Source organism: Theropithecus gelada, chromosome 1 (genome assembly GCF_003255815.1).
Source record: "Theropithecus gelada isolate Dixy chromosome 1, Tgel_1.0, whole genome shotgun sequence".
Lineage (NCBI taxonomy): Eukaryota > Metazoa > Chordata > Mammalia > Primates > Cercopithecidae > Theropithecus > Theropithecus gelada.
The window spans coordinates 59001236-59015845 of NC_037668.1; the positions used below are offsets into that span (position 1 = coordinate 59001236).

Here is a 14610-nt window from a genome sequence, read left to right on the forward strand (position 1 = left end):
ACCTCAGCAGTCCACATGGAGAGGGAGGATGGGGAGAGGATGGGGAGAGGGTGGGGAGATGACTAGACCCTGAGTGACGCACACAGGCTCCCACTTCCATTCGAAGACACTTCCAGTGAGATGCTTAAATCTGCAGTGGAGGGTAAGAGATACGACCCCAGGAGACAGCAACTGGTGCTCCGAGGCAGTGGAACCAGCTCCCTGTTGGAGTCTGAGGCCTTGGTCCTATTCCCAGTTTCACTCCTGGTTTGCTGAATGATCTGGAGACCTCTGGGCCTCACAGCTTTCCATCTGCAGAGTGGAAAGAGTGGATGGGAGGTTTCTAGGTTCCCTCCACTTCTCATCATTGCCGGCATTCGCTTATAACAGGGGTCGGACTCCTCTCTGTGCACCTGTCCTGCGGACAGACCTAAGAAGGTACATTTTCCTGGCTTGGGAGATTTGGGCTGAGCAGTCCAGGGTGGCCGAGGTTTAGAGGGGACAGCTAGGGAAGTACTTCCCCTATCCCTTAAGATCTGGGCTGGACTCCGCTCTTCCCATAGGGATTTACCTGAAGCCCAGGAACACCGTAGATCTGACTCCTGAAACTGCCTTTGCAAAATTAAAACACTGAGAGAAATCTAACACAGCTGACTCCATCCTGCTGCTTTAAAAAAAAAAATTAGCTTTTGGTGTACAAGTGTTTTTTTTTGTTTGTTTGTTTTTTGCTTTGTTTTGTTTTGTTTTTTGTTATATGGATGAATTATACAGTGGTGAATTCTGAGATTTTAGTGCACCCATCATCTGAGTAGGGTTAATTGTACCTAATGTGTAGTTTTTTTTTTTATCCCTAGCACCCCTCCAGCCTCCACTTTCTAAGTCTCTGAAATCCATTATATTACTCTGTTTGTCTTTGTATATTCATAGCTTAGCTCCCGCTTATACGTGAGAACATACGGTTTTGGGTTTTCCACTTCCGTGTTACCTCACTTAGAATACTGGCCTCCAGGCTGCGCATGGTGGTTCATGCCTATAATAATCCCAGCACTTTGGGAGGCCAAGGCGGGCAGATCATTTGAGGTCAGGAGTTGGAGACCAGCCTGGCCAACATGGCGAAACCTTGTTCCTAGTAAAAATATAAAAATTAGCCAGGTGTGGTGGCAGGTGCCTGTAGTCCTAGCTACGAGGGAGGCTGAGGCAGAAGAATTGCTAGAACCCCGGAGGTGGAGGTTGCAGTGAGCCGAGATTGCACTACTGCACTCCAGCCTGGGCAACAGAGCAAGACTCCATCTCAAAAACAAAAAAACAAACAAACAAAAACACACCAAAAAAACTTACTTGGGAGCTCTGGCTCCCAGGGCCTGTGGGGAGTGGGGAGCTGGGAGCTAGGAGGAGGCTGGGTCACAAAAGCAAGTCTTTTCCAGGATGCCAGGACCACACCCGGTGGAGGGCTCAGTTGGAGTTTCAGGGATGAGCACCTGCCTGGAGGGCCTGAAGGAAGCCCATGGAAGGCCATGGCCAAAGGAGCTCATCGCCCTGGGGCCGGAAGAATCTGCCCAGCAGATGGTCCTGCGGAGGATCCAGGAACTTTCTGATTCGGTATGGAGGGAGGGGAGAGACGGGGAGCTGGGAAGACTAAGGTCTTCCCTAGTGGCAAGAAATAAGGCTTTCTGTTTCACAGTTCTGTAACGCCGTTAGGCCGTCTCTCTCAAGGCTCTCTTGTGCTGGGGCTAATGGGAAAGCTTGACTTTTGTTCTTCCTGCCATGCCTGTTTCCACCACTTGGGGTTTTACCCAGTGCCAAGCTGTGGGGTCCTCCAGCTTTGGTCCACAAAGACGATTGCCTGCTTGTCCTCCTGGCTTCCCCAGCTTCCTGGGTTTTTAGGGCTATGCTGCCTCCGTGCATAATCTCGTCTGGACCTGATTGTCACCATCACTGGAGAAGCTGTTGGCAGTGCAGACTCTTTGTCCACCCTAGACTGACTGCACGGAGAATAGAGTTGACAGGATCTGGGGGATTTGCCTGCACATGAAGGCTGGGAAGACCTGCTCTAGACTCACCCGGTGACTTACCATTTCCCCACTGGCTTCCAGGGACTCTATCCTACCTCCCCTCAGACTCACTTAGGACACAAAGTCTCAGCTCTCTTACCTTCTTCACCACCCCATCCCTGCCAGTCAGCGGACCCTTTTCCTGGTCCGAGGGAAGGCCTTCTATCGGTGTCACTATGACATTTTTCTTGCACCCTGGCATCCTTTTCTCCCAAGGGCTAAGCTTCCCTAAGAAGGCCAGAAAGTCTTACAGCCGCCTCCTGCCTGGCCACATCTCTTCCCAGGGACATTATAGAGCCAGACACTGGCATCGATGAGGGGGAGAAGAAGAGAGAAAATCAGAAGGGAAAAAAATAGATATCTCAAAATATCCTGGCCTACAGGTGTCCCTGAACCCATTTCTTTTTATGATTGAATGTCAACTGTGCTGCTATCTGGCAGTAAGAACTTGGGTGAGGCACTCCAGTCCTCTGCACCTCAGTGACTGCATCTGTGCAATGGAATTATTTATAGAGTATCTCCGTCCCTTCCCCCAGCACAGTGTGTGGCTCCTGAGAGTTGATTGATCAGCTCATGCTGCCTGAGTCCACGCCTTTTTCTCTGTGGCTCAGTTGGATGGAAGCTCCACAGGGACAGGGATTTTTGATCTGTTTTCTTCACTGCTCTTTCCCCAGTACCCAGATTAGAGCCTGGTACAGAGTAGGTGCTGGAGAACTCTGTTGAATGACTGTAGAACAAATAGCCTGGAGCTGCCCCAGCCCAGCAGGCTCCTCTCTCCTACCCAGGACCGTGGCACACGTCACAAGGCAGAACGGAACAGTGTCAAGGATGGTCTCCCTGGACTTAGGAGACCTGGGTTTAGACCCTGTCTTTGCCATGCTTTTGCTGTAGGACCTTGAGCCAGTGACCACCTTTTTGAGCCTTTGCTTCCCCATCTCCAAAATGGGGATAACAGCAGCCCTTACTTCATAGAGCTGTTATGAGGATTAAATGAGATAATCCACCCCCTCAGCCTTTCCTCCCTGTCTCCCTATCCCGTAGGACCAGCAAGACCCCTTCATGCTGGCTGACCTGGACATGATGGCCAGTCGCCATCAGGCCTTCTGCCAAGCCCTGCCACAGGTCTCACCCTTCTATGCAGTGAAGTGCAACAGTAGCCCTTGGGTGCTGCGTGTCCTGGCCGCCCTGGGCACCGGCTTTGACTGTGCCAGCCAGGTGAGCCTGTGCCCGCCGAGGATTAGGCCAGGCCAGCTGGAAGGTGGGGAGTCCCAGGCTGCTGCTGCTGAGGTCATGAATACGTGTCCCCTGTCCCAAGGAGCACTTGAAATGCGCTAAGCACACTGCAGGGGGCCTAACATGCATTCTCCTTGATCCTCCCATCCGCTCTGCAAGGCAGCCAGGGGATCTGCATTTCATAGAGGAGGAGACAGCCTTAGGGGGAATCACTTGCCCATGGGCCAACATATGGTAAGAGACAGAGATGATCCATCCAAAGCTGGCATTTTTTTCTTACACCAGGGGTGCAACATTCCAAGGGGTTTTTAGCAGAAGGGGATTCAGCAACGTTGAGGGAGGTTAGAGCCAAAGCCCAAGGGTGGGAAGGGGGAGAACCCAGGATGGGAGTATTTTGCTGAGCCTCTTTCCTTCCTTCCTTTCTTTTTAAGACTAGTCAAATGTAGTAGTGAGAAGTGGGGAAGAGTAGAACAAGGAGTTCATCTGTAACTGACTGTTACAATCAATTGAGATAACTCACCACTTTCGGACCAGCCCTTCCTCCCTTTCTGAGGAACCCTCCACTAAGCAGGATTAAGTGCACCAGCTGCCTCTAGGAAGCCAGCCCATCTCCTCTCTATGGGGCTGAAATTGATGGGAGGGGGGTTGGTTCTAAGCTGAGACTATGAGCACCTAGAGCACAGGGCACGTTGAGACTATGAGCCCCACCCTGCCCTGCCTGGCAGGGACTCCATAATGAGCACCCTGTCAACCCCACCCAGGGCTCCTGCCTAAAAGTGGGGGAGCCGGGGATGGGACCCAAACCAAGGGTTCCATCAGGGCAACCTCTTTGGCTCATGCACAGCGTTCCTGTCCCCACATAGTTGGAGGGGGGCAGTGAGGCAGCCCCCAACCCTGGCTCTTGGCCACTCCAGGTGGAACTGGAGCAGGTGCTGGGCCTGGGCGTGGCCCCCTCGCGCATCATCTATGCCAACCCCGCAAGCCTGCCTCCCACATCCGGTATGCTGCCCGGCACGGGGTGCAACTCCTGACCTTCGACAGCGAGGAGGAGCTCACCAAGGTGGCCCAGCACCATCCTGGGGCCAGGTGAGACCAACAGGGGTGCAGGCAGGTAGGGTGAGAGTCAGCAGTAAAGAACGTATCACCCAACACAGCACACCCCTGACAAATGCTGGCCTGAGACAAGTGAAGGGGAGGACCCTCAAAGCCCAGCCATTTTAAGACGGTCTGGCAGCTGCCTTTGGAGTGAGACAACCCAGGTTCAAATCCTGGCATTGTTGCTTACCTGATGTATGCATTGGGCACGTCTCTTTTTTTTTTGAGACGGAATCTTGCTCTGTTGCCCAGGCTGGAGTGCAGTGGCACGATCTCAGCTCACTGAAACCTCTGCCTCCCAGGTTCACACCATTCTCCTGCCTCAGCCTCCTGAGTAACTGGGATTACAGGCTCGTGCCACCATGCCCAGCTAATTTTTGTGTATTTAGTAGAGACAGGGCTTCACCATGTTGGTCAGGCTGGTCTTGAACTCTAACCTTGTGATCCGCCTGCCTTGGCCTCCCAAAGTACTGGGATTACAGGTGTGAGCCACCGTGCCCAGTCAAGTCTCTTTTTTTTGAGACAGAGTTTTGCTCTTGTTGCTCAGGCTGGAGCGCAGTGGTGCAATCTCAACTCACCACAACCTCTGCCTCCTGAGTTCAAGTGATTCTCCTGTCTCAGCCTCCAGAGTAGCTGGGATTATAGGCGCCCGCAACCACATCTGGCTGATTTTTGTATTTTTAGTAGAGATGGGGTTTCACTGTGTTGGCCAGGCTGGTCTCGAATTCCTGACCACAGGTGATCCACCTGCCTCAGCCTCTGAATATTCTGGAATTACATGCGTGAGCCACTGCGTCCAGCCTAGGCAAGTCTCTTTTAACATTTCTAAAACTCGGTTCCTTCATTTACAACATGGGGGCATGTTGCCTGTCACATAGTAGGTGCTTACCAGTACTATCAGTTTTCTACACTCCCTTCTCTGGGTGTACCTAGGGAAAAGTAGATGTATACACAAGTGTGTTGGGCTGGGGTGATGGCCACATGGATTTGGTGGCATTGGAAAACATCCCAGATCTGGGAATCAGCTGGGCACAGGTGGGGGTGGTATAAGCAGCCCTGGGCCCCTTGGCGTCTCTGGCTGAGTGCTCTCTCCCTCTTCCCTATCCTCGGTGTCCCTCCTCCAGACTGCTCCTCCGGCTGAGGACTCAGGACAGCCAGAGCACCTTCCCTCTGAGTACCAAGTTCGGGGCCAGCCTGGAGGCATGTGGGCACCTGCTAACGTCTGCCAGAGACCTGGGGTTGGCCGTGGTCGGAGCCAGGTGAGTGATGCCTGAGGACTCCAGGAGCCCCTCCCTTGCTGTGGATAACTACGACAGAGACAGAGAGACACAGTCACACATAAGCCACTGGGGCCAAACGCAGAAACAAACAGCTGGAAACATAACTGATTACACTGGCGTAAGTGTCATCAGTTGGGGCCCATGGCAAGCTGTGGCCCCTCTCTGGGGCCTGTGAGACCCCATCTGTCTAAAGGGGCAGAATGTAATGTGAAGGTTACTCAGGGCCTCCCTGCTCTGAGGCCCTGGGGGGTTTGGGGTCTTGTTGTGAAGGGTCCATGAGGGAAGGGGAGCCCACGTGGCAGTGCTGGGATCACGGGCTCCATGGCAGTGTGTGTCTGAGTGTGTGTGCGTGTGAACACTCGGGTGAGTGCCTCTTCGTGGGTGCCTCGTTGGCCTGAGTGTGCAGGTGTCTAAAAGCACACACTTACGCCCGTGTAATCAGTTATGTTTCCAGCTGTTTGTTTCTGCATTTGGCCCCGGTGGTTTTGTGCCTTATGTGTGACTGTGTCTCTCTGTCTCTGTCGCAGTTATCCACAGTCCGTGTGGCTTTGTGGTTCGGAACTGTGTTTCATGTGTTTCTGTATGTATCTCTCACCATGTCACATGCACTGGCTGTGCTAGCTTCCACGTGGGCTCCAACTGCCAGACACCCCAGAGCTTCACACAGGCCATCGCTGACTGCCAGTGCGTGTTTGAAATGGGCCGCGGGGCTGGGCATGATATGAGCTGCCTGGACATCGGAGGGGGCTTCCCCGGAACGGAGGACTCCGGGCCCAAGTTTGAGGAGGTGAGCTGGCAGGGGCGCTGGGGGTGTTCAGGGAGGTCCGTGTGTGTGCCCAGGCATGTGTGTGTGTGGGAGTCTGTGTTCATCCATGTACCTCTGTGTTTAGGTCTCTCTGGTGTGTCTCTGGGTGTGCTCTGTGTGCACAGGTGGGTAACTGTGTACGTGCATGTCTTGGCTTTGATATCCCCCAAAAGCAGACTCTGAGACAAACACTTGGATACAAGTAGCTTTTTTGGAGATGATCCATGGAAGCGCCAGTGAGGAAGTCAGGAAAGTGAGACAGAAGGGAGAAAAGTCAAAGAGAATTCATCTATGAGCTGGTTACCACTGTGGGCCCCTGCACCTGTCCCCCTGGGGACAATGTAGAACCTCAGAATCATCCCAGTAGATGACAAGGGGCTGGGTCCTTTATTCACCAACTCCTGTCCCTCTTTGGTTGAAGGCTGTGGTCTGGGGGTGTTAATTTCCCCACATTCCAGCTAGTTTCTGAGGGTGCTGGAGAAAGCCCACAGAGCGAGAAGCAAAGGGGGGCAGGCACTGGAGGCTGGAAATCATCTTGCACAGGGCAGATGAGCTAAGGTAGGCTGCGGGAAGGTGGCACAGGGTGTCCACTGCAGCTGCAGCAACGGTTCTGGGGGCTATGCCTCTCTGTGTGTCTGTATGTGTGTATGTTTCCTTGTAGAATTCTTGTTAGCATCACCAATACAGTTACAGTTGGGAGTTTACATTCCCTGGGTCCACAAGACACTCATCTTCTTTCTTTGCATCGGATTAAATCGCTGCATCTTGGGACTTCTCAGGGAGCCTGGTGGCTAGCAACCCCACACAATGACCTCCTGTCTCTCAGCTTCTGTTTCCTCTTTGGTAAACAGGGATAATTCTAATGCCTACCCTGCAGGGTGCCTTGGGGATGAAAGGACTGACGCAGGTAAGGCGCTGGCACAGGCACTGGCACATCAACAAGTGTTGGATGAGTTAACCTCTTCCTGCTGTCCCTCCACCCCATTCCAGATGGCGAGAGTGATCAGTGCTGCCCTGGCCCAGGACTTCCCTGAGGAGCGTGGTGTCAAGGTCATCGCAGAGCCAGGCCGCTTCTATATGGAGTCTGTCTGCACGGCTGCTGTCAGCATCATTGCCAAGAAGGCTGTGCTGGAGCCCGGTGGGTGGGCCAGGATGGCACTGGGTGGGGAGGCCACTGTCCAGGCATCCCCAGGCCCTGGAAGAGAGGAAGGGCAGAGGGTTGGGGCTCTGTCCCAGGAGCTGGGGGTCAGAGTAGTGACTGAGCTCTCCCCAGGAGGCAGCCGGAAGCTGATGTATTATCTCAATGATGGCCACTATGGCTCCTTCCGCCTTGGCCACCGAGAGCCTGTCCCAAGGGTTCCCATCGTGGTGAAGGTAAGGGGGCCACTCCAGCCCCAAGAGTCTAGTCCCTTACCTTGAGGTGCCTTGTGCCTCCCCCATTGGGAACAGTGGCTGTGCTGGACCCCTGAGGCAGGTCCTGGCCTGCTGCTTAGAGCACGCATGGACACGTACATGATGCGTGCTCACAGGTCAGAGCATGGGCAGCAGCTGGCTATGGGGGCCTTGTCAGGCAAAGGGACAGTCACCAGAACACAAAGGCGTGGGATGTTTTCCAAAATATTGACGTTCTTCTCCCTGGTGGTTAAAGAGCTATTCCCCCGAGTCCACCAGGGGCCTCCCTGCCGACGCCCTTGCTGCTCAGTCCCACCCATGATCTGGCAACAAAGCTGGGATACCTGACCCTGTAGGGCCAACAGGATCTTCCTCCAGCTCCAAGGCAGTTGTCTCCTGATGTGATGGGTTGGTATCCGGGCCACGCTGCTTTGTAAATATCTTGACTGTTTCTCCTGGCCAGTGAACGTCTTGGTGTGTGCACACATTTGGTCATGTATATGATGTGTGTCTGCATGCATGTGCGAGTGCATATGTGTGTGAAGTGTTTCTGGGTGTGTGTCTTCATGTGTGTATTTGCCTCTCTTCCCATTGGGTGGAGTGAGTACTGGATATGGAGGAATCAGTAGGAGACCCTGTGTTTGTTTGGTTCCCACAATAGTTTTCAATTTTAGTTGCCCATATTAAAAAATCTAGACATATTTCATAAAAGCCTGGATTTTCTCAGCTCCTCTCAAACATTTGAGAGATCTGATGATACATGGCCTGCAGAAAAACAAGGCAACAAATAATTCAACAAATTAGTCTAGCACGTCAGGGGCTGCGATCTGCTGGAACGGACTTCCAGCAGTGGCTTTCCCCTTTAGACAGACAGTGACTTTCCAGTTTGTTGTCAGACTTAGCTGGTACATTTCACTCATTTGTGTTACCTGCTGGACCTCTAGGTAACTGAGTTTTCAACTGCTGCCTTATAGCAATGAATGAAGACAACAGCCCCATTTACAGAGGAGGAATCCGAGCCCTTACCTGTAGGCACATCAGACCTGGCCAGGCTGGGCAGCGGCCACAGAGGGATGGGTCCCAGCCAGTGTACATCCGTGTGCCCCTGGGAGTGCCCTTCCGGGTCTTTCAATGGCTTCCAGATAAGGGGTGGGATAGGCCAGCCTGCTGTCTTTTCTGACCCCCTTTCCTATGTCACACAGGAGTTCTGCTCAGAGCCGCCCCTCTTCCCCTGCACACTCTATGGTCCCACATGCGATGCCTCTGACAGGCTCTTCTTGGAGGATGTGCGGCTGCCCGAGCTTGATGTAGGCGATTGGCTGGTCTTCCCCTCCATGGGTGCCTACACATCCTCCATGAGCTGCAGCTTCAATGGCTTCCTGCCCGCCACCATCTGCTACACCATGGGCCCCCAGCTCAGGTGCCTGGGGGTTGGGGTTGAAGAGGAAGCAGGAAACCTCACACTCATTTGAGTTTGGGGTGGGAACTGGTCCCAGGGAATCTCCCTTTCCCTGTTGACTCACTGAAGTCAAAGTGTCCATCTGACCTTTGGACTCTGATCTGCCTCTGGCCCCCCTCCCAGGGAGGTGGAGAATTGCAAAGAGATCCCCAGGCCCTCTAGCCACTGTCTGACCCCACTCCTGCTTCAGACGCCCATTGCCCCAGCTCTGCCTCCAGGCCCCAGCTCTGCTGCTGTGTGTGCAGCCTCAGGGCTGTAGACAAAGGCCTTGATACCCACCCTGCATCCCATGCCCTTTCCCCAGGAGCCTTCTGGAGGCAGAGCCTGAACCCAGAGTCGGCTAGGCTGGAGGACTTTAAAACACTCTGGTAGGTAGGCCCCTGGGAACTGTTGGGAGTTGGGATGGCAGGGAGGAGGCAGAGGTTTGGGTAACTATGAAATCCTATGTGAACCTTCCAAAAACATCTTGCTATCATTTTGGGTCAGTTCTTTCCTTTTGTCTTTTTTCTTTTCTTCTCTTTTCTTTTATTTTCTTCTCTTTCTTTTCTTTTCTTTTTTCTTTTCTTTCTTTCATTTTCATTTTCCTTTCTTTTCTTTCTTTCCTCCCTCCCTTCTCTTTCCTTCCTTTTTTCTTTCTTTCCTTCCTTTTTGAGACAGAGTCTTACTCTGTCCCCCAGGCGGAGTGCAGTGGCATGAGCTCAGCTCACTGCAGCCTCGACCTCTCAGGGCTCAGGTGATCTCAGCCTCCTGAGTAGCTGGGGTTATAGGTGTACACCGCCACACTCAGCTAATTTTTGTATTTTTGGTAGAGATGGGGTTTTGTCATGTTGCTCAGGCTGGTCTCGAGCTTCTGGGCTCGAGCAATCCGCCTGCCTCAGCCTCCCAAAGTGCTGGCATTACAGGTGTGAGCCACCACATGCCTGTGTCTTCAGTCAGGTCTTACACTGACTTTTCTTAGCAGCAGACTGCCCTGCCCATCCTCCTTGTCATCTGCCTCGCCATCCCTCCTTTCCCACCCTCTTGAACGGTGGCTGAAGGGGACACATTAGAAGCTACTTCTTCTCAGAGTGACTACAAAAAATGGGCTATTGATCTTTTATGTTAATAATGCAGCCCACACACCTGCTCAATTCATACCTAACTGGTGTCAGTTTACAACCTTAAATTCATCCTGCTGCTCCTCCCTGCTTTTTATTTACTCATACCCTTGCCTTGTCCCAGAAAGGGTTTCTATAAAATGCATCAACGTATCATAGTGGTTAAGAGCATGTCACTGGAATAAGTGAGAACTGGGCTCAAATTTAGGCACCACTGATACTAGCTGTGAACTTGGGCAGGTCAACTAACTTAGTTGAACTCTAGTTTTCCTTGTAAAATGGTGGTAAGAATAATAACTTCCCCGTAGGGTTGTTGGGATTAAGAGAGGGATGAATGTATCATTTAGGGCCAGCTTTTCCTTCGGCCACCCTGTTCTTGCTGGCTCTCCTCCTGGAGTCCAGATGTCACAGAGACCCCATCTTGCATCCTGGGTCTTTTAATAGAGTGTTGGTAGGGTGTCCCACTCAGGCCAAGCCAGGGTGTGTGCCTGATGCTAGGGGGACAGGTGAGGCAGGCGCAGACCCAGTCCTTGAGAAGTCCTGAGGCCCGTGGAAAGCTAAAGGCAGGCGCAGCTGGCTGCAGCACAGGGAGGACCATGGGACATACTCTGAGGACAGGTCAGGTGGAAGCCATCCATTCGGAGGAGTGAGTGGCTTCTTGGAAGGAGAGTGGTGGCACCTGGAGGCAGAGCAGAATCAGTAGGTAAAGCAGGCAAGAAGCGTGGCTCAGGTGTGGGAACAACTTGGCCCAGGCATGGGAATGAGCCTCTGCTCAGAGAACAGTGAGTGACCAGGATTGGAGATGAGAAACAGAGATGGCAGAGCCTCAGGACACAGGGTGACCAGTTTGCCTGGGTTTGTCTGGAACATTCCTGGTGCTAGCACTGTAAATCCTGAGTCCTAGGAAGCTCCTGAGTCTTAGGCAAACCAGATGGTTGGGGAGGGAGGGGAGAAAGTCGTCATACCCCAAGGCCACATTCCTGCAGCTATAGCGGGTACAGCCACTGATTTCTCAGCTTCTGGCTCAGCCAAGGAAAGTGTCTCCCTACCTTCAGCAGGACCTCTCCCACCCTCTCTGCTACCACTCAACTCAGCCAGGTCCTCAGGGATCCCAGAGTCCCTGGAGCTGAAGAGGAATTTCCCCTGACACGTAGGATGCAAAGAGCAGATTGGGGTAACAGAGGCCACTCAGAGAAGCTAGAGGAGCTCAACAGCCCATCCAATCAGGTGCATCTCACGCGGGCATCCCAGAATATCAAATTCCCCGCCTGCAAAATGGTCTTGCTTATGCCCAAACACTCAGGATGTAAGAGGCACGGATTATGGGTACGATACTTAGCGGTGTGAGCAGGCTTTGGGAAATGTGAACTCTATCCAGATGGAAGACATTCCAGTGAGTTTTCTTTGCCCCTGGCGGGTGGGAGAGGGTGAGTGGGTCTGGGTATGTAAGCACAGGTCTCCAGGTCTAACCCACCCGTGACAGACCATAAACAAGATGATGTTTGCTGGGTTTGTTTATTTGTTTGTTTTTGAGACGGAGTCTCTCCCTGTCACCCAGGTTGGAGTGGTGCAATGGCACGATCTTGGCTCACTGCAACCTCTGCTTCCCAGGTTCAAGTGATTCTCCTGCCTCAGCCTCCTGAGTAGCTGGGATTACAGGTGCGTGCCACCATGCCCAGCTAATTTTTTGCATCTTTAGTAGAGATGGGCTTTCACCATGTTGGCCAGGCTGGTTTCAAACTCCTGACCTCGTGATTCACCCACCTTGGCCTCCTAAAGTGCTGGGATTATAGGCATGAGTCACCACGCCCGGCCGATGTTTGCTGTTTATGATACATAATAAGAAGCCTCCATCATTTGAATCATGGGACATTAAAAAAAAAAAAAAACTAGAAAATACTGGGAATCTAGGATCAGTGTCACACATCCATTGTCATCTCTTGTCTCTGCCAGCCCTCGGCCGCTGGACTGCTGCGGCTCTAGGCACTGCAAGGGCATCCCTTAGTCCCCATCTCCTAACTGCTCCCTCCAGGCTGCTCCAGTTTCCTGAATTCCACCACTCTGAGCCTTTCTCTAATATCCAGAGTGATGCTCAGACCACACTATGGTGTCTCACAGGCCTTTTCTGAAAGTTTGGTGATAAGCGGAATTACAACGTAGAGATGAAAACTTACATTAGGTTTCCCAGGCAAGGCGCTTAATTTTTCTGAGCTTCTGTTTCTTCATCTGCAAAATGAAAGCAATGCTGGTTCCTTCCTCGTCAGGAGGATGTGAGAAACAAATGAGAGCATGCACGGCAAGCGTAATGAGCACTCAGAAAGAGTCAGAGCACTTCAGCTGAGCGCAGTGGCTCATGCCTGTAATCCCAGTACTTTGGGAGGCTGAGGTGGGCGGATCACGAGGTCAAGAGATTGAGACCATCCTGGCTAACATGGTGAAACCCCGTCTCTACTAAAAATACAAAAATTAGCTGGGCCTGGTTGCAAGCGCCTATAATCTCAGTTACTCGGGAGGCTGAGGCAGGAGAATTGCTTGAACTCGGCAGGTGGAGGTTGCGGTGAGCCGAGATTGCGCCACTGCACTCCAGCCTGGGCAACAATGTGAGACTCCGTCTCAAAAAAAAAAAAAAAAAAAAGGCACTTCATTCCACATGCATGTCAGTCAACTAGTGTTTATTATGCACCTACTGTGTGCTGGGCCCTGTGCTGAGCATTGAGATAAAGTGGTGACTAAGGCTTCCCTTTTCCAGTTTATAGTCTGTTTAAGAAGTGCATCAGTTGGGATCTGATCAGGAAAAGAGAAAGGACTCCAGGGATTTCACAGTGAGGGATCCAATAGAGGAAGTCAGCATAGAGAAGACTAGAAGTGGCCGGGCATGATGGCTCACACCTGTAATCCCAACACTTTGGGAGGCCAAGGCAGGCAGATCACCTGATGTCAGGAGTTTGAGACCAGCCTGGCCAACATGCCAAAACCCTATCTCTACTAAAAATACAAAATGTAGCTGGGCGTGATGGCATATGCCTGCAATCCCAGCTACTGGGGTGGCTAAAGTACGAGAATTGCTTGAACCCAGGAGGCGACGCTGCAGTGAGTTGAGATCCGCCACTGAACTCCAGCCTGGGTGACAGAGCAAGACGCTGTCTCAAAAATAAAAAGAGAAGGCTGGAAGTGCAAAGAAGTAGGGAAGAGATGTTACTCAGGGTTTCAGCTCCCCCAGGAGCTGACCCTGAGACAAGGATTTGAGCACATGTTGTTACTTTTGGAGCTGCGGGGAACGGGAAAACGGAAAAGGGAGACTGGGAAGGGAGAGCACCCAACAAGGGCAAACATCTGGCTCACCACAGTGGCTGCCTAGAGCTTCATTCCCTGGGGAACACAGGGATATGAAACATTTGCCTCAGTCACCGCACATGAGGAGTAAGGGAACTGGAGTATTTCACACCAAATCTCAGGGGTCACTGCTTGGGATCTCCTGGGGGAGGAGCTTCTTTCTGTGAGCATTTATGGCCACCCTTGAGCACAGAGCCTATGTCTGCCCCTAGGAACAGGGATGCAGATACTGGCAGTTGGAAGTGGGCAGGTGTACTCTGAAGTAACCAAGTCAGAGGGCTCTGGGTGGAGCTCTGAGAGCATCCTCGATATGAAGCGATTGGGAACCAGGGGAAGCCTCTACTGTCTGTAGAAACCGCTGCTCATCTGAGCCTACATTCCTTTGTCCTGCACTATCATGCAACTGTTCCTAAGGCCACCACTCTGTGGGAAGATACACTCCCCTGAGGCTGACACGGTCACTATCAGAATGGCTGGCTGCCTGGCCCCTCTGCTGTCTCTGCATGATTCACCAGTTCCCAGACAGGAGCCCAGGGCCACCCCCTACCACCACTGCTCCTTCGCAGGAGCTCCTTTATGGCCACCGTAGGAACCAATGCCAGGAGCTAAATGGCTGCTGTCTTCCTCCCATCTTCTTTTCTGGCATGAGTACCTCCCATTGGCAGACCATCACAGAAACCCAACTGGCAAGGGAATCTGGGAAATGTAGTTTGTAAGCTTCCAGCCTGGTGGCAAAGAGGAGGTTAAGGAAAGGCAAGCAAGAGTGAGTGTGGGGCTCAATACAATAGACAATATCTGGCAGAGGGAGATGGACAAGAAAGAAATCATTAGGATTCATGGTTTTTAAACTGGCCCAATTGTCCCATAGAACTAATGTTTCTGGTTT

At 52.3% G+C, this 14610-nt stretch overlaps 1 protein-coding gene across 1 annotated transcript; it reads left to right on the plus strand.

The window, feature by feature from the left end:
- The first annotated feature begins 1404 nt into the window (after nucleotides 1-1404).
- LOC112624979 (antizyme inhibitor 2-like) lies at nucleotides 1405-9307 on the plus strand. The gene is given in 9 exon segments (XM_025386176.1): nucleotides 1405-1578; nucleotides 3072-3245; nucleotides 4178-4238; nucleotides 4241-4349; nucleotides 5483-5617; nucleotides 6260-6425; nucleotides 7434-7581; nucleotides 7717-7817; nucleotides 9038-9307. Coding segments are annotated over 9 exon segments (1338 nt in total).
- The last annotated feature ends 5303 nt before the right edge of the window (nucleotides 9308-14610 follow it).